Genomic DNA, 23,344 nt, shown 5'->3' with positions numbered 1-23,344 from the left:
GATTTTTTTTTTTTTGCTATGTGAAAAAGCCATGCATAAAGTTACATAGAACTACACATACTCTTGTACATATTTGACTGTAGTAAGTCATACATGCATGGTAAACTGTTTTATATGCAGAAGGTGTTAACTATGATGCATATGTAAATTAGAATTGGAAGGCTTGCTTTGTTTACCAAGCTTGAACATAAATTAAAAGGGATACTTCCAGTCAAGACTGCTGTAGAGAGAATTTACCAAAACTATTACTATGCAAACACATTGAAAACAGAAAAATTACCTGTCATAACATTATTTCGGACTGTCCTCATATCAACCCTGATCCACAGCCACATGAAACCTCTGAACAGTTTCCTGCTGGATCAGGCCTAATGCTATGCCCTCTGAATATGTTCTCTGGAGAGACCAAAACTAAAAATTCATCCTTTTAAAACCAATTTCTCTAATGAGGTAAACTGACAGTTTTGTGGGCAAGGAGTAATCTGTCATCATTTTAAGAGATAACACCATCCAAAAGGCAAGAAGGTGCTAAATAAATTTTGGACTACATAGATTAAGAAAACACAACGACGTGACAACCTCAGCACGTTTACTAAGTGAGAGGCCAGAAAGGAGGACCTTTCCAAGGAGAGTTACTGAAGGTTTAATTTTCAAGATAGCCTAGCTTCAGTGTGACAAGTCTCAGCTCTGTTCTTCTGAAAAAGCCTCTGCACTTCATGAAACAAATGATACACCACAACAAAGGAAACAACTTCATTACGTTCACTACCATGACTTAACTCCTAGCAACATGCTCTTACAGCAGCCCTCACCCTTTTAACTGCGTGAACCTGCCATACCAAAGTGAAATTCATGCACTCAACCTAATGCTCTCTGTGGGACTAATAAAAATTGTGCTGTATCTTGAGTGAACATGGTACCTGCAGAATTTGCTGGTGCGATCTAGGGCCACAGCTCTCACCAGCTATATTTGCCAATCTGAAACATGTACAAGAATCAGATGAGAGTTTGGTAAGGAGTATTCCTGACACAGAACTTATGTATTTGTAGTTCGGTTAATAATTCAAAATGCTCTTTATCACTTGGATGAAAACTTCACCTTTTCTGAGCTTGTTTTTGTTTTTTCTAAAGCTGAAAACATTATAAAAAAATGTATTTTTATGACCAAATTTATACAAAAGCTTCAATCAGCACAGAGACAACCACATCCTAAACAACATAGAAAAACATGATGCATCTATCACATCCTAGCTGCTTACATAAGCTCTCTTGCTGCAGTAAGTCAGTTATCCCTACTATTGTTGTGCACTAGCAATGCGCCGTTATGCCCATTCCCACGTAGTCAGTTGCCAGACAGGGAAATTAAATGATCTGCTTGTAATCTAATGATGACAGAACAGTAACTTGTGTCAAGTGAGGGACATGCCACTCCGAAGGAGGCCAACTTTTTTCTCTCAATCCACCTGCCACTTACTCAAGAATTCAAAATCAAAAACAACCCTCCCAAGAGAAATGGGATGGTTGAAGTCAGAGCCAAAATACTGAGATGTGTTCCAAAATAGCTGGCGCTTGTTACCAACCTAGGATGCAGCTTCTAGTTCATATTAACTCAGTTTATGGCAGTTTCTCCATTATTGTTTCCATTGAAAACAGAGCCAGATCCAGCTGGATGTGACAATTAGAGACACATACCACTTAAAATCCTGTCCATTTTGAAATACTGTTATACAAATAGAGGGTAGAGTTAGAGTAGATGTGTAAGGAAGAAATCCTTCACTGTGAAGGTGGTGGGGCACTGGAACAGGTTGGCCAGAGAAGCTGTGGATGCCCCATCCCTGGAAGTGTTCCAGGCCAGGCTGGATGGGGCTTTGAGCAACCCTGTCTAGTGGAGAGTGTCCCTGCCCATGGCAGGGGGGTTGGAACTAAATGATCTTTAAGGTCCCTTCAAACCCAAACCATTCTGTGATTCTAAGATGAAATACCACAGTTGGCATGCACATACTAATATCACAACTCTGGGTACTGGACAACAGTGTTTCAAAGAGGATTATTCTCTGAGCTTGACTGCAGCTTTGATTTAGTCTTGGTTATATTTTGGCATACACACAATTTCCTCCCTTACCTGTGTACACACTTGCATGCCTCAATAATGTGTTATGTGAAGTGCAGACATTGGTTCATTTCCCCCTGTTCCCCCCAGAAGAATAGAGCACAGCCTTGTCATACTGATGTAAGGCCATCTTGGAAATTAAGCTTTCAGTGAAATGCCTCACGCATTTTAGCTCTAGCTAAATAAAACAGCCTTACTCCGCCTGACCCCCCAAGCCCCCCTAACAACTCAATCCTTCTTCATTAAAGAACTCAGCCTTAAATAACTATTGCATCCTCGCCTATTTTTCATGATCACAAGGAATATAAACATTCAATCCTTTTCCAGTTCTTCAGGCCTTTCCATTCTGCCAATCACCTGCTATATAAAGCTCCCATAACCAATGCCTTTCAAAGACGAGAGGAAAATCCTTATTGGCCTTCTACAATTAAGCTTAGGTAAGAACTGTGTGAGGATTTGTAAAGACAATGCTAGCCAGTCACTCCACACCTTCTCTTTCAGTGCCACTGCCATTAGCACTGTGCCACTTATTATTAGTCAATTAGCTCCGACATCTTTCCATCAACAAATATACATAAAAAAAGCTTCACTGATTCCAAGAATTGTACAGCCTCTTTCACTTCTTTTTGAAGGCTGAGGAAAAGGGACCATTTAGCACTTAGCAAGACTCAAATCCTTAGATTTCCTAGGTGGTAAAGTTCACATAATAGCAAGGATTAAGCAAGCACTTTAAGAGATGCCCCTGGGGCCCTTTAAACAGTAATGAACTCCAGCAGATTTGTGGGTGACCCCGACAGCTAAAACCCTTCTACAGAGAATTATGTCCAATGCTCCCAGGATGCCTTTTGTGGTCAACTCTCCCTGGCGCCTGCAGCACAGTACCTACAGGCAAGGACACAGATGGAGAAACAAATCTCATCAAGAGAGGATCTAAACACAGGGAGAGAAATTCTCCTTTGAGCCCTGTAAAGAGAGTGGGACTTAAAGAGTGCCTGTTCAGAGCAACCTATTCTTGCTCAATGCACAGCTTTCCCAAATTTTCACTGTTTCACTAGTCATCTTATCTAGACAAAGAAACTTAAAAAAAAAAAGTATCTTCAAACTAAACAAACACTGCATGCTTTACAACATATTTTTATATCCTCTCTGGGGTCAATGCAAGATCAAACTGACCTAAGCTAAAAAAAAAAAAAAAATCAAAATCAAAATCAATCAGTCAGGACCCAATTCCTGGCTAGAGCTGTGCGAGCATGTGTGTCATACATAAATTCAAGTGTGCACTCTGAAAACTACAGAACAAACCCCATCATATTGCCTATGACAGAGGGAGTGAGGAATTAATGCACAGTGAATAAGGACTGAGCACTCCAGTGGATAAGCAGCACAATAGCCAAAAATGCTAACAAACAAGAACTTTTCCACCGTGAGCTGCTGCAGCAGAGGACTGCAAGCAGTCCGTACTCTGCTCAGCAATTGTCAGTCACTCTTGCACTGAAATGGCCCACACATAAAATAGCCTTCCAGGAGTGCCACCGGTACCACAGCAGACCACAGCTAATAACCTCACTCAGAATCTGGTCTTCAAAGACACCGAAACCTCATGGCCTATCACTTTATCATTCAAAGACTTGCCTGACCCTGCTTCCTCCTCAAAATGTTGGGTTTTTTTTTCTGTTGTCCCGAGATCCTCACTATCTGGTGCTTTGCAGAATTTGACTCATCACATTCAAATGGCTGCAGTACACTAAAGCAGAAAATTACCTGGTTCAGACCTCTCCAGCCCTCTTCATTTCAGAAGTTCTCTGACACCTGACTCTGAAGAAAGTATAATTTCTGGACAAATTCCCTCACTAGTTTCAATCTGTCAAGTGCTGGATGGTTTTCAAAGGAAAAAAAATATCTATTGCTGCTGATAAAAGTATGTGGAAATTGGATTTTTCATGCCTCCAATCATCTGACTGCCTGAAGACGTTTTGCAAGAGGTTTACACAAAGCAACAAATGTACCAATTTCTTTTTTTTTTTTTTTTTTTTTTTGGAGGGTTGGGGGGAGGAAGCTGAAAGATTTTACAATTCACCTTTCAAATAAAAATAGCTACTTGTCACTACATAACTGTAGAAACAGACACATGTTTCAGTCACTGGTTGTGACTGCATATTCCACGCATGCTGACTTTTCAAATGCAAGGGGTCTGGACTGTACCCAGGAAGAATATTTGTTTGTGGCGTTTCTATGAGATAAGAACCCTGAGCTAGAATGGGAAAGTCCTCTAGCAACATGGTGCATATACTGAATAAACAAAGACAAAATATTAATGGAAGACTGGAACAAGTGAGCAAGTTGGTAATTCAGACAGATGAAGGGTTTTTGCAGCAGGGAAAGGAAAATGAGCACAGATGAACAATCTATTACAGGCATGGATGTGATTTATGAGGTTAAGGGGTATTTTTATAATTGACTACATCACCTAACACAGAATCTCATTAATGCCATTTTTAATACTTTGCAAAGTCCTATCAGGTTATTCCAGTTCAGAGCAATTCTCTTAAAACATCAAGTACGATTTGTAGATGACTGCCTCCTAAAGGCCAAATGTGTTTTGACAACACTAACAGCTACTTAGTCTAATGTTTGTGCAGCAGGTATTAAATCAGAAACCACTCTGATGTTAATTGCCTTCCCTGGTTTCAGCTGGGATAGAGTTGTCTTCCTAGTAGCTGGTATAGTGCTATGTTTTGGGTTCAGTATGAGAATGATGTTGATAACACACTGATGTTTTCAGTTGTTGCCAAATAGTCCTTAACCAAATTCAAGGATTTTTCAGCTTCTCATACCCAGCCAGCAAGAAGACTGAAGGGGCATAAGAAGTTGGGAGGGGACACAGCCAGGGCACCTGACCCAAACTGGCCAAAGGGGTATTCCATACCATGTGACATCATGCCTAGTATATAAACTGGGGGGAGTGGGGGAATTGCTGCTCGGGAACTAACTAGGCATTGCTTGGTGGGTGGTGAGCAATTGCATTGTGCATCACTTGTATATTCCAATCCTTTTATTATTACTATTGTAATTTTATTAGTGTTATAATTATCAGCATTAGGTTCTTCTTTTCTGTTCTATTAAACCATTCTTATCTCAACCCACGAGTTTTACTTCTTTTCCCAATTCTCTCCCCCATCCCAATGGGTGGGGGGAAGTGAGTGAGCAGCTGTGTGGTGCTTAGTTGCCACTGGGGTTAAACCACTTGTATTTCCAATCGCTTCTTTTCACTTTGAGTTCAATACCATCAGATCTCAGCACATTTGACTTTGTGATGATCACCATAAAGTGGCCAGCACTGAGGCTAGCTGCTTTTCTTTTCCCCCTCCTTCTTCCTCATGTGTTTTCCCACTCATAATGCCCCATTCCAACCACTAGTTTAAGAGCATTGACTCTATTACCCCTTCATTATTAAAAGAATAGCCAATGTGAGGCCAACTGAATTCTGTTACAGACAGAAAGCAACAAACAAAAAAATTTGCCACTACTATGATTCACAGTAACATCTCCCGGACATGGGAAATAACATGGCCCAGTAAGTCACTACACTGTTAATGGAACCACCCAAAACCACTCCTTACCTGGATGAAGACGACACTGGCAGCATCACATCATTTCTCTATTTGGATCTGAGCCTGTCTGAGGGTGCCCCAAACCACTTCTTCCTTTACCAATATGTCATCACCTTCTTCCCTTACAGCTATACACACAAAACGTATTGACCACTCACCCTGTAGACCTCCTCAAGCAACAGCTTAGCACAACTCTGGCCAAGTTCCTCGGGAAGCACAGCTGCTCCCTGGCCCTGAGGGTTTGAGGCTAGCTCAGCACTGAGAATAGTGCCATTGATGGTTTCTGCAGTAAGGCACATGCCAAAACCTGGTGATCTGAAAGGAAGGGAAAGAGTGCATTTGCTTTAAGGACAAAAATCAAGTAGTGAGCCAAGAACTACTCCCAGCCAACCTCCTCCTCAAGTCATGAACAGCTCCTCACCCAGAACAATACTGGGAATCTGGACTTGCTGACAAATGTCCTGTTCTACACATTTGATTCATGCTGGAAAAAACATTAACAACAGTATTTAAAAGTTAACCCCCAAACCCCACTTGCCCCAAATCCACCATACTGGCTATTCCAGGCACAAACTCTTCAAAAAGCAAAAAAGGAAAGAAAAAAAATAATAATAAAACACCCAAGCCTCAGACATACCCTCCTCTACTAAAAAAATAGTATCTTTCACATTTATTTAATTGATGTTTGATGAATATTTCAAAGGTATTTGGAGTTTCTTCCCTTCAACATTCAAAACCAAAACTAACTTTCTTGAGGGACTGAGCTCTTTCCCTGGAAGCTTCAATATTTAGCAAGATTAGATCATAGCCACGGCATCAAACAGAATAAAAAAAAAAAAGTTGATCCACATCACTTGTTATCCTGGTTTTGGCTGGGATTGAGTTAATTTTCCTTCTAGTAGCTGGTACAGTGCTATGTTTTGAGTTCAGTATGTGAAGAATGTTGATAACACTGATGTTTTCAGTTGTTGCTAAGTAGTGTTTAGTCTAAGGTCAAGGGTTTTTCAGCTTCTCATGCCCAGCCAGCGAGAAGGCTGGAGGGGCACAAGAAGTTGGGAGGGGACACAGCCAGGGCAGCTGACCCAAACTGGCCAAAGGGGTATTCCACACCATGTGAAGTCATGCCTAGTATAAAAACTGGGAGAAGTGGGCTGGGTGGATCGCCGCTTGGGAACTAATTGGGCATTGGTTGGCAGGTGGTGAGCAATTGCATTGTGCATCACTTGCTCTGTATATTCCAATTCTATTATTATTATTATTATTGTCATTTTATTATTGTTATTATTATCATTATCAGTTTCCTCCTTTCCGTCCTATAAACTGTTCTTATTTCAACCAACAAGTTTTACTTGTTTTTCCCTGATTCTGTCCCCCATCCCACTCAGTGGGGAGAAGTGAGTGAGCAGCTGCATGGTGCTTCGTTGCTGGCTGGGCTTAAACCATGACACTTGTATTTCCAATTGCTTCTTTTCACTTTGAGTTCAATACCATCTAAATCATTACAACTGTGTAAGAATTCTGAACATATGATTTGAAGAAAGAAACCAAAACGCCCTGTTTTCCTTTGAGTTTAGGATCCTACAAAATGGTATTGTGAGAGTTAAGAAACACTTTTGCTACAACAAAGTCACCGATGGCTGAGTACAGCTTGCTGAGAAATCAGAAAGTTGTAAGTAAAGAAAAAAAATAGTCATAAGATCCTCTTATTTATAGGCTCTGGAAAAGCACCAATAACTAGCCATTCAAATAAGGTTAACTTAACTTTACTCCACATAGAGGGTTTCCCATAGTTCTGGGCTCCTGCTGCCTCCACCACCCAGCTTCTTAATTAGAATAGTCCCACTGACTCAAAACTGTAAGGAATGTCACCAACATCAACAACCCACAGAAACAAACCCCAAACATCATACACAGAAACTCTCCCAGTGCCAGAAAAACAACAGTTCCTCCAGAGGCTTTTCAGTTGGGCAGGAACAAAAAGATATCGGTGGTTCCCTCTCACATTTAACTGCCTGCACTTGCTGAACAACACAGAAGGTATGTTAAAGACGCTTCTCTTCTCCTCTCCTTCCTCTGAAAGAGAGGGATCTACACAGCATGAAAAGAACAGTGTCAAAGATGTTATTTTTTGGACAAGTATCCTTTAATAAATATACCCCCTGGCAGATTTTGTTAGTGTTCAGTAGCATGTGTCAATCTGCCTAAATAAAAATTAAAATCATCCACTGCCTCATGTATGTGCAGACAGTATTAGGAAGCATCTGCACAGGCAAACTCTTTTGCTGCAAATGCTCAAAACAGAACTGGGAAGTTTTTGTTTAGAGACACATTATGGGTGGCAGAAGATATAATGTATTTCCTGAAGGTTTTGGCACTGTGGAAGGGATACGGTCTGCAGTCCAACGCCTTATATTCTGAAATCAGGGCTTGGTTTGGGCTGGGCACAGATGGGCTGAACTAGTCCTCACTGGTCCTACTCATCACCAGAGGCATCACTGCCAACAACGAGGCATACTGCTTTCCTTCCCCGTCCTGCTAAGACACACACACACAAGCACTGGGAACCAAGTAATAAAAAAAGCTTTGCCAAAGTGGCACAATGTTAGTATCAGGTATACTGCAATTGTATTGGCACCATACTTACGCTGAATGTGACAGCACAGCAGCATCAGAAAGCCACATCCACCAGCAAGGCGGAGGGGGATTCAGTTCTTCTTCCCATGCTATTATTTATCCCTCTGCACAGGCTAGCCAAGCAAGTAGTAAATGTAATGCTGCTGCCCCAATTAATTTGACTTTTTATAGACAGATAAATTAAAAAAAAAAAAAAAAAAAAGACTGCAAAACCACACAGCTCCCAAAAAAGTTTTTGCAATTTTGATCACTGTTAACAGTCTGGAGCCACAAGACTGACTTACCTGGGATATTAAATATGATGAAGGATTGGAAAAGAGGAAAAATACTTAAAAGTAAGTCAACAATTTTTAGATTTGTAAACGTAACAAATTTTCTTTAAGGTAGTATTTCAAAAAGCAGAAACAGTGAAAAAAAATGTGCATGCTTGGATTGAGCATTGTCATGGTTTAACCCCAGCCAGCAACTAAGTACCACGCAGCCACTCACTCACTTCCCGCACAGTGGGATGGGGAGACAGAATCAAAAGGGTAAAAGTGAGAAAATTCCTGGGCTGAGATAAAGGCATTTTAATAGGTAAAGCAAAAGCCACTCATGCAAGTAAAGCAAACCAAGGAATTCACTCAGCCCTTCACATTCGCAGGCAAGTGTTCAGCTATCTCCAGGAAAGCAGGGTTCTATCACACATAACGGTTACTTGGGAAGACAAATGCCATCACTCCTGAATGTCCCCTACTTCCTTCTTCTTCCCCTAGCTGTATATGCTATGTGAAAGGACATTCCTTCAGCTGTTTATGTAACGGTAAAGTAGAAGACAACCCATACAGCTCAAACACTTCCTAAAACAGTTTGGTCCCATCCTTAATACTACCATTTCCATCAGAAGGTGTACAGTCAAGTTTGAATGTTGGTTTTCACACTATAGCATGGCACCTCTGATCTTAGTCTCACTTCAAAGCAACAGGTTTAAAACTGTTCCTGTTAGTGGCAGTAACGATGTATTACATTCCTTGTTTAAGAAAACACACAACTTATATGCCTGTACCACTAGTAACACAAGTGTTTCTAATTGAATCATTCAATTTTTTCCCCAGGAGGAATATTTATTTCAAGTCAGCAAAATAGAAGATCACTGTCTAAAACTCAATAAAATTACAAATCAGAACACCCTAACAGATGAACAAATGCAGAATTACATTTCTGTTCCCTGTGAATACTGGATACTCACTTTCCAGAGCTGACCCCCTTCATATGATCCGTGTAGATATAAATGTCTGGGAGGAATTTATTCAGGATGCTCCTTGCAGATTCCACCATTCTGTTTGCCATCTGTGGTGACACTCTGACAGAGTATCTACATTTCCAAGCTAAGAAATTAATTGTGGTCACAAAAGAAAATTAAACCAGAGACTGACAAAAGTGGCCAAGAGGTCCTAATGCATTATTTCAGCAATGTGGTTTTGTCCTATACATCCATTCATGAGCACTGGTCCATTTTTCTGAGTGCTTCCTACAGTCTTTTCACTGATACATGTTGAAGTGAAGTACACAGAACATGTGCAGAACAGCTTATTGTGACTAGGCAAACATCTATCTTAAAAATGCCATTCAGTAATTTTAAACTGCTTTTCTGTCAACCTGTGCTTTCTTATAAGGGAGGAAGTTCTGCATGCTCTGCTCTTCATATACTACTAAAAGATGGTGATGAGTGAAGTTTCTCTAAATTAGCAGCAAGAAATCCTGTTTTTGTATTTCTATCAGGGAGAAATTGGGTAGATGAAATTAAAGACGAATGTTTTAACAAAAGAAAAAATTAGTTTCAAAAGGCTAAAAAAAAAAAAAAAGAAAATCTTTGCTCTCTCCAACTATTTTGCAGTGCTGTGAGGCTATCATGTTCACTGGTTCTCTAGTCACTCAGCATGTGTGGGTAACAGTTCCAGGGAAGAAGAAATTACCACCATGCTGCTCACCCCACCCACCTCCTCACAGTACACAAGAGATGAACTGCCTTTATGCCCTTTTACTCAGGTGCTGCTTCAGTGATATTCCCAACAGATCTTCAAATGTACAAAGCACATAGTGCTCCAAATTCCATCCCAACTATAATGCAGACTCATGCTCTGCACGTTTAACCACCCATCTGCGCCCACATGCACACAGCAATGCAGGGAAACAGAGTCTCAAACCTCCCAGCTGGCAGAAGGGAATTTCCTTTTCTACAAATTCCTCTTGCATTTTCTTGTGGAATAGGTAAACCAAAAGCTTTAATATCTTAATGGCAAAACCAGTCAATAATAATCAAAAAACTGATCGTTCTGCACAGCTGGCGTACTCAGTATTTTGGATGACTACAAAAGGTTGCTGCAACACAAGCTCCCCAGCTGTGAGGAAGATTTGCTCAGTTGAACCTTGAAGGGACGAAAATGCACATACAAAAGATCTAAGCACTTATCCTTCCAGATGTTTTGTTTTCTATTGGTTTTAAGGGCCACTTAAAGGCTAAACTAAAATTACACTGCCTCTCACTGGGCTTACTAAAGGCAAACCTTCATCCCTGAGAAAAAGCCCAGGAAAACCTAAAGGAAAGTGGAAGTTCAAAAACCTGTAGCTCACATACGTCGACCAAATCCAGTCAAAGTGGCCCAGAATGGTGCTGTGTATTAACATCAATTTAGAAAGATGGCACTAAAGCCATGATCATTGCTTCCTCCTTCACACAGAAACAGAGAATAGAACTACTTGCTACAGAGGTGGATGGGGGCACAAGGGAATTACTTTCTTCATGGAAAGACGATGACAAACTCCACTAAAAGTACAATGACCTGCCTCCTTTTTATTCAACAGCATATGCACCCAGTAAAATTGCTCTCACTTGGCAAAGCTGCACTCATCCAAATGCTGCAGTTTGGGAACAGAGGTCACAGTGTCCTGTTCTCACACACAATTATGTTGGTATGCCACCAAGTAAAAGGAGGAACAGGCTGCAAGTCTGCCCCTGTGGCAGGAAACCTGCCCGCATTCCTGCATTCCTTTTGAGTAATCAAAGCCAGATCATTTTTGGGGCTCTTATAATCACAAATTAAACTACAAGTTGACCAATGCTCAATAGAGAGCAGGACCTCATGAAATACAACCTCTAGTATACCTTACCTGCAAGGTATTTCTGCCTGCTTCCTACAGTGACAGCAGATTCATGACAGTTACCATATAAGAACCAGAAGAGAAAAATAAAGAAAAAAAACCCCAAACCCAAAACATTAACTAGATGTGCAGTTCTGTTTGCAAAAGTGAGTACTCCACAACATTTTGTGCCCTTTATCTTTATGCAGAAGTAATACCTCCTCCAGTTCCATCTCCAATGGTACTACTGACAGTGAAGAGCTAACAAACTGCTTTTCATAACACAACAAAAAGCTCAGTTCACACGTGTGCTATGAGGTGTAAACTGAACTAAGACTTAAGCTCCCATCTAACATTCTGCTAGACTCATTAACAGCCAAGATGCCACCTATTCAATACTTAACAAAACTACATTTGTTACTACTGGTTTTACACACAAGGCAAGATTCCTTTTAGTGCTGCTACATTATGTGATGGAAGGTATTTTAACTTTTTCTTGCTATTGAAAAGATTTTAAATGGTGCTGTTCAGTTTTAAATTCATTTAGTTGTCTACTAACACTTTTTGAACAGGAGTGTTCTGAACACAGCATTTTTGAGACATGGTCTTGAAATCTATTTGCATGATGCCTCTGTGTAATGTCACTCTGTGTTATCTGGACACTTGCTCAGCCACATGGGTGCACTTCCACAACTTCAAGTTCGGAGACTTAATTTTTTTAAGGCAAACTCGTTTAAAAGAAGAAAAACAAACAAACAAGGATACGCAGTTCCTCTGATGCGCTTGATTTTGCCAGGGTCTGTGAACTGAATAGGCTGCAAGACCTTTCTCACTGGGCAAGCAAACAGTATCTCTCCACCCCCTTTGGGAGGCATTCCTCTACGGTTGATCTAGAAACAGTAATGGAGGAAAAAAGCAAGTTAGTAAAGAGCATGAGGAATGTACTTACGCACTCAAAAATGATAGCTTTTATTTCACATATAATAAAATGTTCTCAGTAGGGTTATTATGTGAACATAGGTGAGAAAAAGACATCCTAAAGGCAGAACTGGATTTTGCACTGAACCTATATGCAAAAATTAATTTCTTTTTTCCTCCTCTTTCTAAAATACAGTAGTGCATGGCTTCTCAATGGAAAACAAAACAAAACCAACCAACCAAAAACCCAACAACTTTACCAGGAAGGCAACCTTAGCTTAAGATTGGTCTCTTAACACCAAATCTGTATCTCACTGCTGAAGAAAGTCTAGAAGTGTTCTATGCTTAGTATGTATATGGGGGACCAGAATGAACACATTCCCACAAACAGGCCCGCCCGGCCCGAACCTGTCCCACCACTCCACCCAACAACCATAAGGATGGGGATGGAACACGGGCTCATGGGTGGGTCTGGCTCAGGGGGCCCATGGCCAGGCAGGGCCTTCACACATTTTAAATGAGCATTGAAAGGCTACAGTTTCTTTCTCCAGCCTAAAAAAATCTATTCTACATCCAGATCTATTGGGCCTGTGAAGAGTGTAGTCTTTAAAGAAAAGTTTCCTTCCTGTATTTTCCAAACTGGAAGCAAACCCCAATCACCCAAACACAGATCCAGCTCCTCTACTGGTGAAGGAGGCAAAAGATTCTACTATTATTCCCTAGCCCTAAGCACAGGGCAGGAAGAGCAAGTGGAAGGAAAAAGAAATTAAATGAACTGAAGAGGAACAATAAAGCAAAAAAGTTTCTTAACTTGCATAGATCTTGCAGACTAAGAAAAGTCACTACTTTCTCCCTACCCTCCCTACCTATAGCCTTTGCATCTCTCTTCCACCACATATTCAATCACTGTGTGGCTGGTATGCCATTTAAAACATGCCAAGAACAAGAGGCAATTTTAGAAGTTGTGTGCAGCTACAACTAGAAATCTGCTAGATACAGATACTGGCAGCAAGCACATGGCCCTGTGAAGCAGTGCAAAAGTACCATTTCAACATGTGCTAGGAAAGAGGAACAAATTGTCTCACCTTGATTTCCAGACTTTCACCATCAATTCCAAACTTCTTCAGTAGGGGTAGAGCTGTTGCCTTAAGAACATCAACCTATAGAACACAGAATTAAAAAAGCAGACTCTTTATTGGAAGTTACATAAGTCAGTAATTTAAAAATCATTGCATTATGAGGTGCCTAAAAAAGGCAAGGCTTCCCCATACTATGTATTCTATGGAAAGACATGCGAATGCAGCACAGAGAGCTTTGGCTACTCTTAGACTACCACAGTATCTCATTACTCAAAAAATTTGCTAGAACATATTCCTGGGAGGTGCAATTTCCCACTCTGGATTTCTTCCTCAGCCTGATTTTTATTTCTATTATCGTTCAGCTAAACTAGCTCATTTGTTTCTCTGAACACAGCTATTGAAAAAATTATATTCTTCTGTCATTGCTAAAAAATTCCTACAGCTCAATAAATTATGTTTGCAAGAACCTCTGCATTTTGGAGCAGGCCCTTCATTTGGCAGGAAGAACCTCATCCTTCTGTGAAGAACTTCTTCTCATCTGTTTCTGAGAAACAGAAGCTTCTAGGTAACTTCTGTTGAAATACTCAGAAGAATCTGAAGTGGGTGACACATCATCCACGCACTCCCTTTGAGCCAGATGCTCACCAGATCCAGGTCTGAGCAGTATTTTACTTGCCATTGCTCCTCCTAATTGCTGACATAAGACAACAGTGACTGCCATCTTCTTCCCTCTGCAGAAACTTCAGTAGCATTGCTGAAGGTGACAAAAATGATTTAGCAGTGCAACAGCACAGGTAGTTACCCAAGACAAGCAGCTTGGGACAGACAGGACCAGGACAGCATGACCAAAGAGGAACTAAACTCAGATGAAGGAAATGAGTATGCGGTAGACACCAGTTGAAGAGGCAGGAAAAAAGCACCCTCCTTGCCACACCTTCAGCCAGAATCCACAATTAAGTTTCTCTCTGTTTTGCAGAGAGTGCAAGCCACTGACGAAGTAGTAGCACGTACCTCACCTACAAAGCTGTAAATAACCTGTTAGAGCTACCTGAGTAGCTACAGTTCTCATTCTTCAAACTCTGCTGGCCAACATACTTCCTTTCTTACAGAGAGGCATTTGGTAATGGTAATATCAATAATTGAATGTCTTCATTAAAAAACCCTCTAAGTCAATGATTATTTTTTATATTTATATATTTTATATTTTTTACAGCCAGGCTACCTTAATTCAGCCCCTCAGTAGTATTCATTAATCTCACAAATTTGACTTTTAGAGCAAAAACCTTTACTAACACGCATGTGCATACACATAAGATACACGTGAATACCACTGGCAGAAGTTCCAACAAGCTGATCTGGTTCACATTAAAGTTACACAATATTTCTCCCTCTTTCTTATGAAACAAAATACACCAGTAAAAAAAGTAAAGCTTCACTGTGTAGGTTAGGAACTCCCTTTCCCTCCTCCATTTCCACTTTTGCAATTCTTTGGACTGAAGTCTGTATCTCTGGAGAAAGCATGTTATGCCAGCATTGGGAAGCTGGATCAATTCTGAGTCTGGTTTGTCTGTTTCCAAATATGTCAAGACTTGTCACAGTTTTTAGTCCTCAGACAAATTCCAGGCATTATACTTATCAGGTACCAGACAGACACATAATAAGAGACTGTCTCTGTTCCAATTTGCAGACTAAATAAAGAAGGTAATCAGCAGTATCTGAAGAAGCGGAAAAGGCTGTTCTGCTTAGCAGACGAGTGGGAGTTCAGGCAGGAGAGGTTAAGTACGTCACTGGAAATCACAAGACGGTAGCAGAACTGAGACCTAAAACTGTATTGTCTAGTCTCTGGTGTATACTCAGCCATAAAACCATCCTTCAGCTTCATCACACAACCAAGGGCATACCTCACCACATATGCCAACAACTTGCTAAGTCCCATAAACATTGCTTGTTCACAAACCAGCGTGAATACAAACCTTTTGCCTTTAAAGAAATCTACAATGATTAAAAAAAAAAAAAAAAAGAAAAGTAACTTTACTAACTTTTAGTGGTTTGCAGAATCCCTTAGTGCAAAGCTGCAAAACAACCAGACACAGACCCTACAGCACACGGCTACCTAGGAAAGGGGCAAGCCTTCGCACTGCACAGAAGAGCATTTATCCCTGCCATACATACAGCATTATGTTTTGGGGACAAGGACCTAGACTTGGGGGAGGGGTGGGGAAGAGTGAAACCAGAGTTAAGGAGGAAAAAATAAAGACAGAAAAGTCAGTAGGAAAAACTTGTTTTCCTGGGATTACAGACAACTGCTGAATTTTGATTAACATTGAAGATTATTGCTCCCAAGCCAAAACTTCATATGCTAATCTCCTGCCAGCATGAAAGTCATTTCAGTTGAAAGTCCCACTGCATAGCTGTAAAAAAACTTAAACACTTGCAAACCTAAACATTAAGAATGATTATTCTAAAACCAGGTTATTGCAGCACTACGTATCTGTTAGATAACAACAGGTAGAGAAGGAAAGGAAAATAAGAGCTACCATTTGTGTGCCACCTCCCTTCACTTCAAAAAGGCAGTTTACACCCCCCCCCCCCCCCATGCTCTCTATACAGAGAAACTTGAAACTACCTCAACTCTATACACCAGTCCCACATGGCTGGTCCCACAAGCTATCCCCAGTCATGTCTCATCAGTGGCCATGCAGAAAAACATAATGCAAATGTAGGCTGCCAGTGAACAGTTCAGGCTGGTATTCCAAAGTCACGCCTCTTCCCGACAAGTGTGAGCAAAGTAGTATCCCTCTCACTCATTTAGGATGTGTATCACTCACACACAATTGTCACCATGGTCCAACTTGAAACAAGTGCACATTACCCTGTATCTCAGTGGCCACAGTACTCTTTTGGAGATGGAGAGTTTCTTGGATGAAGAGCAGCAGGGAAAACTCCTTGCCCATTTTAAACTACCCACAATATATTTACATTGGTTTGCCTTTCCCCTTTCTCCTTGGAAAGCCAGAAAGCGTACAGACAGATAGACAAATTTAAGCATCCCTTTTTGGGCAAGCATAGCTAATAAATGTTCACCTAGTTTCTAAATACCTTCTGCCTACTGAAAAATAAAAGCCCAAATCAATTTAAAACCAAGTTTCCATTTACTTAAGCACATAAATCACTTAGGGTAGCACTTAAACTTGTGCTTTTAATCTCAGCAACCTGCAGAGCCATATGCTATACAAAACCGCTTGTAAAACTCCTTTAAGTAGTTTATTGGTGTGCACCAGGTTTAATGTTTACTCAGGCAAGTTAAATGGACATAAACCAGGTTTAAATCAGTTTTAGGAACTGATATTCAGTTATCTCCACTTAAAAAGTTACTACACATCAGCTGAGTCACAGTAACTACAGTTGTGCTTCTACAGCACAATGAACTTACAATATAACTCCTTAGCATGTACACCTGAATTTTATTTACACTTAGTGTCAGGTACTGTGATCCAGCTGATGTATGTCAACACCTGCCTGTGTCTGAGCTTTGGCCAGTCCAAGCCCCCTTCAAGCACAAACTAACTGGCTCAAATTCTCACACCCATTTCAACTAAAATTGTTTAATCTCTATTGGCCCATGTGACTGATGCCTGAAAAGGGATAATTTCCAGACTCAAGACTCAGTTGCTTAGGTGAGCGTCCAAACTTACTTGAAAGCAACATTAAGATTGGACAGCTCTTTGTCTCCAAATTCTTAAAAAATTTCTCCATTGTGATTAAAAAGACGCAGTCAACCAAAAGAGACTTCTTTGATTCCCACTACTTACCATTTCTATTAAGTACTTTTAATCACGGTGACTGAAAGGTTAGCAAAACATGCTTCCCATTTTACTTTTTTCTTTTTTTTGACAGTGCTGTGTATCACCCACTTCAATCATCCGACTCATATGGGTGTCTCCCAGAGCCACAGGCGAGAGAACACGTTTTTTAAATGACAAGAGAAGCACAATTGAAAAGCCATAAATACCAGCAGGACTCGGAGGCTCATCTAGTATCTGCAAATATACTTCATAGTATTTGTATTCATTGGAACTGGTTAAGTTTTCACATAACAATGTTTCCTTGATCTACTCAGAGGAAAACAGGCAGTCTCCAATCACCATTCAAAAGGTAAACACAGCAGTGCTGTCCTCCAAAAGCCATTATGTTTGGGTTTTCTTGGGGTGTGGGTGGGGTAGAAGGAACATTGCTTCACTGTTTTAATCCCACAATATCCATAGCTCTTTTTTGTAACAACATTGCTAAAACAAAGGACTGTAAATCAGCAGTAACAGAAATCAAGGCAAGCATTTCATAGTCATTTGATCTAATGCACCTTCTAGCACCTTTCTGAAGAATCAGAGTTATTACATATTTTTGCTACTGTAATTTCATAATTGTCACGACTTCTGTTTCTAATAGAAAGAAGGCTTCACGGCAGCATCGGTATAACTCTGCCCAGCATCCAAGAGAAGAGAAAGAGTCCTTCCTTGTCACACTCAAATTTTAAAGACAATTTCCTCTTTTTACAGTAAATACATGCATGGGGTAGGAGAAACAACCCATCTAATTTCTAAGAGAACAGTAGAAGCAAACCAGTGGCAGGGCCCCACATCACATTTAAAGGGAGTTTCCAGGAGAGAAGAGAGATGCAGTACAGAACTGAAAGTCAAAAGGTGGATTACAAACTGCAGTTTGGAGTGTGATGCAGAAAAGGAGCAACAGCATAGCAGATGCTTGTTTGATTCAGAGAGTTTGCTGGCAGATGCAGTAACACTGGATACTCCTGGATGTGAGGGATGATAAAAGTGCAACATGTTTTATACACTTCTTCCTAATATTTTGGGGGGGGGAATAATCCTCCTCTGGTACTTAAATTTTATTACTTACTGAAGGATCTACTTGATCGTTTGTTACTCCCCTCAGGACAATCTTCAATGGATGTTTCATGAAAGGTGCCAAGCAGAGCAGACTTTCCAAATAGTAGCCAATACTACGACTGGGACTGCAGTCATGTTCCAATGAGCCTCCATGCAGAAGTCCAGGTTGATAATACAAGGTAGTACCTGGGGGAGATGCCAGGGGAGCAAACCAATGAGAGCGCTGTCAGCACACTGGCTGTTACTACAGCATAAAGACAGTTTGCAATGATGTATACAGGCAAATTGGAGACAAAAGAATTTATGAAAGATGGTAGCACTTCCAGCATGCTATTTCTATGTCTGCAGTTAATAAATGGACTAACACACGTGTCTGTCTTGCATACAATTTCTCCTCCTTTCCTCTTCTTCCCCAAAATAAAGGATCTCTTAGCAATTGCCAAAACGCTGATACAAGCAATTATTATCCCTCACAGCAACCAAATCTTCATCAGACCAACAGGTCATTGCTGTCTTGGCGTACCTGGTTGTAGTTCATCCGCTTTACTGACAAACCATAATCCTCAAAAAAACCAAGAAAAGAGGACAAGAACAAGATGAGATTTTTCTGTGAGATGCTTGTTGCTCAAACCAATCCCTTTTCTGAGCATGACTAGGCAAGCAGTCTTGCTCAGAAGTTTGCCTTTGTGGAAGGCAAACCGTCCCTCTACAAAAATCTGTTCTAGTTCAGAGGGACCTTCCCCCACTACGAAATCTTGAATACCAAACAAAATACTACTTTTAATTCTTGAGCAATACAGTTTCCTTAACTCTCTGCACTAGGGTGGAGAGCTGATCATCTTGCATGTGATCAATTACTACAACACTTCTCATCTTGCTTACTTCTGATCTTCTCAGTCAATGATACCTGAACACCTACCTCTGTCAAGACAAAACCTTGATTTCACTGCAGCAACTGGTAGGGCCCAGAAGACCAGAACAGAGGAAGAAGGGAAAACAGGTCTCACCTGTTTGGTTTATTTCAATCCGAGAGCCATTGGTCACTTTGTCAATCAGGCGAATAAAACTTGCTTCAAAATCTAAGGATTAGAACAAAGACAAAGTTTTAAAGTTCCTTAAGTTTATTCCTAGAAAAAATAAGAAACTTCAACACCACATTTGTACATTTTTCCCTTTCCTGCCTTTCATGATAGTAAGTCCACCCTCACTCTTCAACTTGTGGTATAATTCTACCACATGAGAAAAGGCAATTCACTGTAAAACCGAGAGATGTTAATTTGAGCCTCCATGCTTATAGGCATCTCAAATCAATTCAGATGCCCCCAGATGTGACAGCTGGACTAGCCACACTCCTCTCCCTGGCACACAGCGAGTGATACAAGTTGACACTTCTGACCACAGTAGCCTGAGAGATCACTCAAGCCCAGGATAAGACCTTTGACAGTTACAGTTTGCTCAGTACAAAGCAATACAAAGCCTAGCAAACAGGACCCTGTGTATTTAAGCACAACAAGCTCATAACAGCTTCCCATTATTCTCTGTAAAAGTCTTAGTTTAAAAGAAGGGGACATTCAGATGTGAGGTGCTGCTGCTGCATAGCTGTTCCACAAACACAATTAGCTATCTGCAGACTTTCAAATTTTCCATTTCCAAAACTGTCATTGACATAATAAAGGCTAGAGAAACCGCAAGTCTCCCCATCACCTCTCTTCTTGCTTACTGTGTACACTGTAACAGTTCATGTGGAACTAATTCCTCAGTTTCTCTGGTTTGTGTGGACTCCCACTCAGACATGGGAAAGGACAAGCATATTTAACGAAAAAAAAAAAAAGAAGAAAAAAGAAGAGGAGCAATATCTAGTGTTCTAGTATTTAAGTATCACAAGCTGGTACAGACTCAGTATCAAGGAAAATATGTGAACATATGCATGCAGAGTTCAATACCCAGGTTAAGTTTTAAGGACCACCTGCATAACAGTTGGCAGGCTGCAGAACTTCCTCAGCAATAAGCCTGTGTTACGTCTTCAACAGTAATCAGATTTTTCTTTCTATATAAGTTTTTAGGATGCAATAAACATTTAAACAAAAGAGCTACCTGCAGAAATTACAGTTTGTTAATATTTGCATAATATGGTTGATGCCCCAGTCACACAATGCTGGTTCTGATCTCTGTCACAGTAACTTCTAAATTTAAAGTTTGTATGACAGGACTGGTACCTCTTCCAGTACAAGAGTGCATCCTTGTGAATACACATTTTGCCTCTTGGAGAACAAGCCTGTAGAAGAGTCTTCACTGCAAACGTTCCAGTCATGAAAAGCAGAGAGAACTGCATGTTGAATCACCGTCACAAATCAGGGTTTGTTGCTCTTATTTTTCTGTTACAATCACAGTTTACATTTTAACCCACACTTGAAAAATGTGATTCAAAAACCTTTAAAAAAACATGGCAAACCCAACAAACTTCACCATCACCATCAAACATCCTGTGGTAATAATAAGTACTTTGAGTCACGGTAACTGTTAAGTCAGTTACACAAGAGTGTTTTGACAGTTTTGGAGGAGAACTTCCAGCTATAAACGGAAGCCTCCTCAGGAGGCAGAGCAGCACCTTCACCGGTCCTACCCCTGTTCTGAACTTGCACACCTCGCCCAAAAAATAAGTGACCACCACAACAATGTTTCTTCCCCAACCTCCACCCGACTGCCTTCTTACTTCGGCTCAATGAGGAAAGTTGCCCCCGGTTGCCAAAGGTCCCATACAGGAATGAAGAGGGTACTCCCTAAGCCGGGTTTCCCTCAGAGGTGTCTGCAGTGTCGGAAGCTTTCAAAAATGAGAAGTAAACAGACCTCGCGTCTTTCGCCTCTACTACCGTGCGGGCAAAACCCCGGCAAAAATCGCAGCACAGAGCCTGACCCGTTAGGTCTGTGGGAACCCGGGCTCCCGCAAGGAGAGGGAGGACACGACGCTGGGCAGGCGGCAGGCAGAGACCCAGCAAATTCTGCGGCTTTCGCCCGCAGAGCCCGCTCTTACCGAGACGCCAACCTGCTCCGAGGCTGCCAGCGAAGCGCACGCACAGCCTGGCCGGCGCCTCGGACCCACGCTCGGCATCTCCTCCCGCTCCCCGCCGCCCGCAACGCCTCACGTCGGGACCTGAGCGAAACCGGCTGCCCTGCGGGGCGGGAGCGGGGGGCGGCCGGGCCCGCCCCGTCCCACCGGGGCGGCTCGGGCAGGGCAGCACCGGTGCCCGGTCCCCCCGTGCGCTCCGTCCGGCACCGGCGGGAGGAGCGAGCGCGACCTCCCGGGAAGGCAGAGCTGCAGCGGCAAGCCGCACCGCCGCCAGCGCCCGGTCCCCCCACGGGCACGCCAGCTTCCACCGGACCCGGGGCGGGCCGGTGCCGGGGCCGGTGCCGCCCTCCCCGCTCCGGCCTCCTCCAGCCAGCGCCTCGCGTCGCGCCCACGCCTCCCTCTCCCACAGACCCGCCGCTGCCAGCTCCGCCCGAGACGGCGCCGGCGACTCGCTGGGCGTGCGCGGGGCGGCCCAGGGGGAGACCCCGTCCACGGGGAGACAGCGGCACGCAGCCGGGACCCCCTGCCCCGCCGCCCCCCCCCGCCGGGAAGGGGACGGGGCTGCCGCGGCCCCCGGCGCGGGGCTGCCCCTGCCCGGCAGCAAGCCCCCGGCACGGCCGGCGCCGGGGCTCCCCCCGCCCGCCTCCCCCGGCGGCCGCCGGTGCCGCCGCTCACCGCGGAGGCCGGGGTCCTCCTCCTTGGCGCGGATCTTGCGGATCTTCAGCGGCCGCCCGCTGAGCGTGGACAGCACCAGCCGCTGCCGCAGGAAGTTGCACCCCGCGTAGCTGAGGCACTGCGCCTCGCCCGCCGCCGCGCCGCCCGCCATGCCGCCGCCGCCGCTGCCCCGCCGTGCCCGCCGCGCCCACGTGGTTGGGAACAGGAAGCGCTGGGACAGCGGTGGGGTCAAAGGGCGCGGGGCGGGGCGGCGGCGGCCGGCAGGGGGCGGGGGCTGCAGAGCCGCGGGGAGCGGGCGGCGCGGCGTGCCGTGCCGTGCCGTGCCGGTGGCGGGGAGGGCAGGGCCGGGCCGGGCCGTGCCAGCAGGTCGAGTCTGTCGCGACAGCGAGCCCTGCCCCGAGGCAGCTCGGCCGGGTGACAGCTGAGCCCTCGTGACGGCCGCTGGCGCTGCCAGCCGTCCCGCTCCGCCGGCAGGTGCGAGTCCTGCCCGCGCCGGCTGTCCCCTCCCGGGGCGAAGCGTGGGGCCTGCACCCGGGCACTGTCCCCACATCGCAGTGCCCTCCTTCGGGGACACGTTCCCTCTGGCAGTCCTTTTCGGTGACGCATCCCTGGCTGTCTTAAGGAAAGCTAAGCAGAGGAATGAGTGGGATTTCCCGTCTCCAGGCCAGCCCGTTTACCTACCGACAGTGGCTGAGCACGGCTGTGCTTACAGAAGAGAACGAGTGAAGCTTTCAGTCCGTATTTTACAAGAAACGTGCATGACGGTAGAGCGTGACAGTGTCAACTGCTAGGCTACATTTATGTGTGCGGGGAAAGAAGTTTCTTAGAATAGAATAGAATAGACTATTTCAGTTGGAAGGGACCCAAAACAATTCCGGGCTGACCAAAAGTTCATACGTGTTGCTAAGGGTGTTGCCCAAATGCCTCTTAAAACACCAACAGGCTTGGGGCATCGACCATCTCTCCAGGAAGCCTGTTCCAGCGTTCAACCTCCCTCTTGATAAAGAAATGCTTCCTAATGTCCAGTCTGAACCTCCCCTCGTGCAGCTTTGAAACATTCCCACACATCCCATCACTGGATCCCAGGGAGAAGAGGTCAGCACCCCCCTCTCCCATTCCCCTCCTCAGGAAGCTGCGGAGAGCAATGAGGCCGCCCCTCAGCCTCCTTTTCTACAAACTAGACAAACCCAGAGTCCTTAGCCACTCCTCACAGGACATGCCTTCCA

General features: G+C 43.3%; 1 protein-coding gene across 4 annotated transcripts in view; it reads right to left on the bottom strand.

Moving 5' to 3' along the window:
* The window catches only part of RCL1 (RNA terminal phosphate cyclase like 1), a 33,382-nt gene extending 11,067 nt beyond the window's left edge, over positions 1-22,315 (bottom strand). For all 4 annotated transcript variants that reach the window (XR_011323463.1, XM_069777578.1, XM_069777577.1 and 1 more), the window contains exons 1-7: positions 22,119-22,315; positions 19,384-19,455; positions 18,387-18,562; positions 13,479-13,553; positions 12,241-12,365; positions 9,584-9,709; positions 5,880-6,036 (exon numbers count right to left, since the gene is read on the bottom strand). Coding sequence is in view for 3 of the 4 variants with exons in the window: in XM_069777578.1 (XP_069633679.1) it covers positions 5,880-6,036; positions 9,584-9,709; positions 12,241-12,365; positions 13,479-13,553; positions 18,387-18,562; positions 19,384-19,455; positions 22,119-22,269 (882 nt within the window). In the remaining variant the exon portion in view is untranslated. The remainder of the gene's footprint in view (positions 1-5,879; positions 6,037-9,583; positions 9,710-12,240; positions 12,366-13,478; positions 13,554-18,386; positions 18,563-19,383; positions 19,456-22,118) is intronic.
* Positions 22,316-23,344: the final 1,029 nt, after the last annotated feature.

Source organism: Haliaeetus albicilla, chromosome Z (genome assembly GCF_947461875.1).
Source record: "Haliaeetus albicilla chromosome Z, bHalAlb1.1, whole genome shotgun sequence".
Lineage (NCBI taxonomy): Eukaryota > Metazoa > Chordata > Aves > Accipitriformes > Accipitridae > Haliaeetus > Haliaeetus albicilla.
Note: the sequence above shows the minus strand (reverse complement) of the source record. Positions and strands in the feature narration are given on the sequence as shown.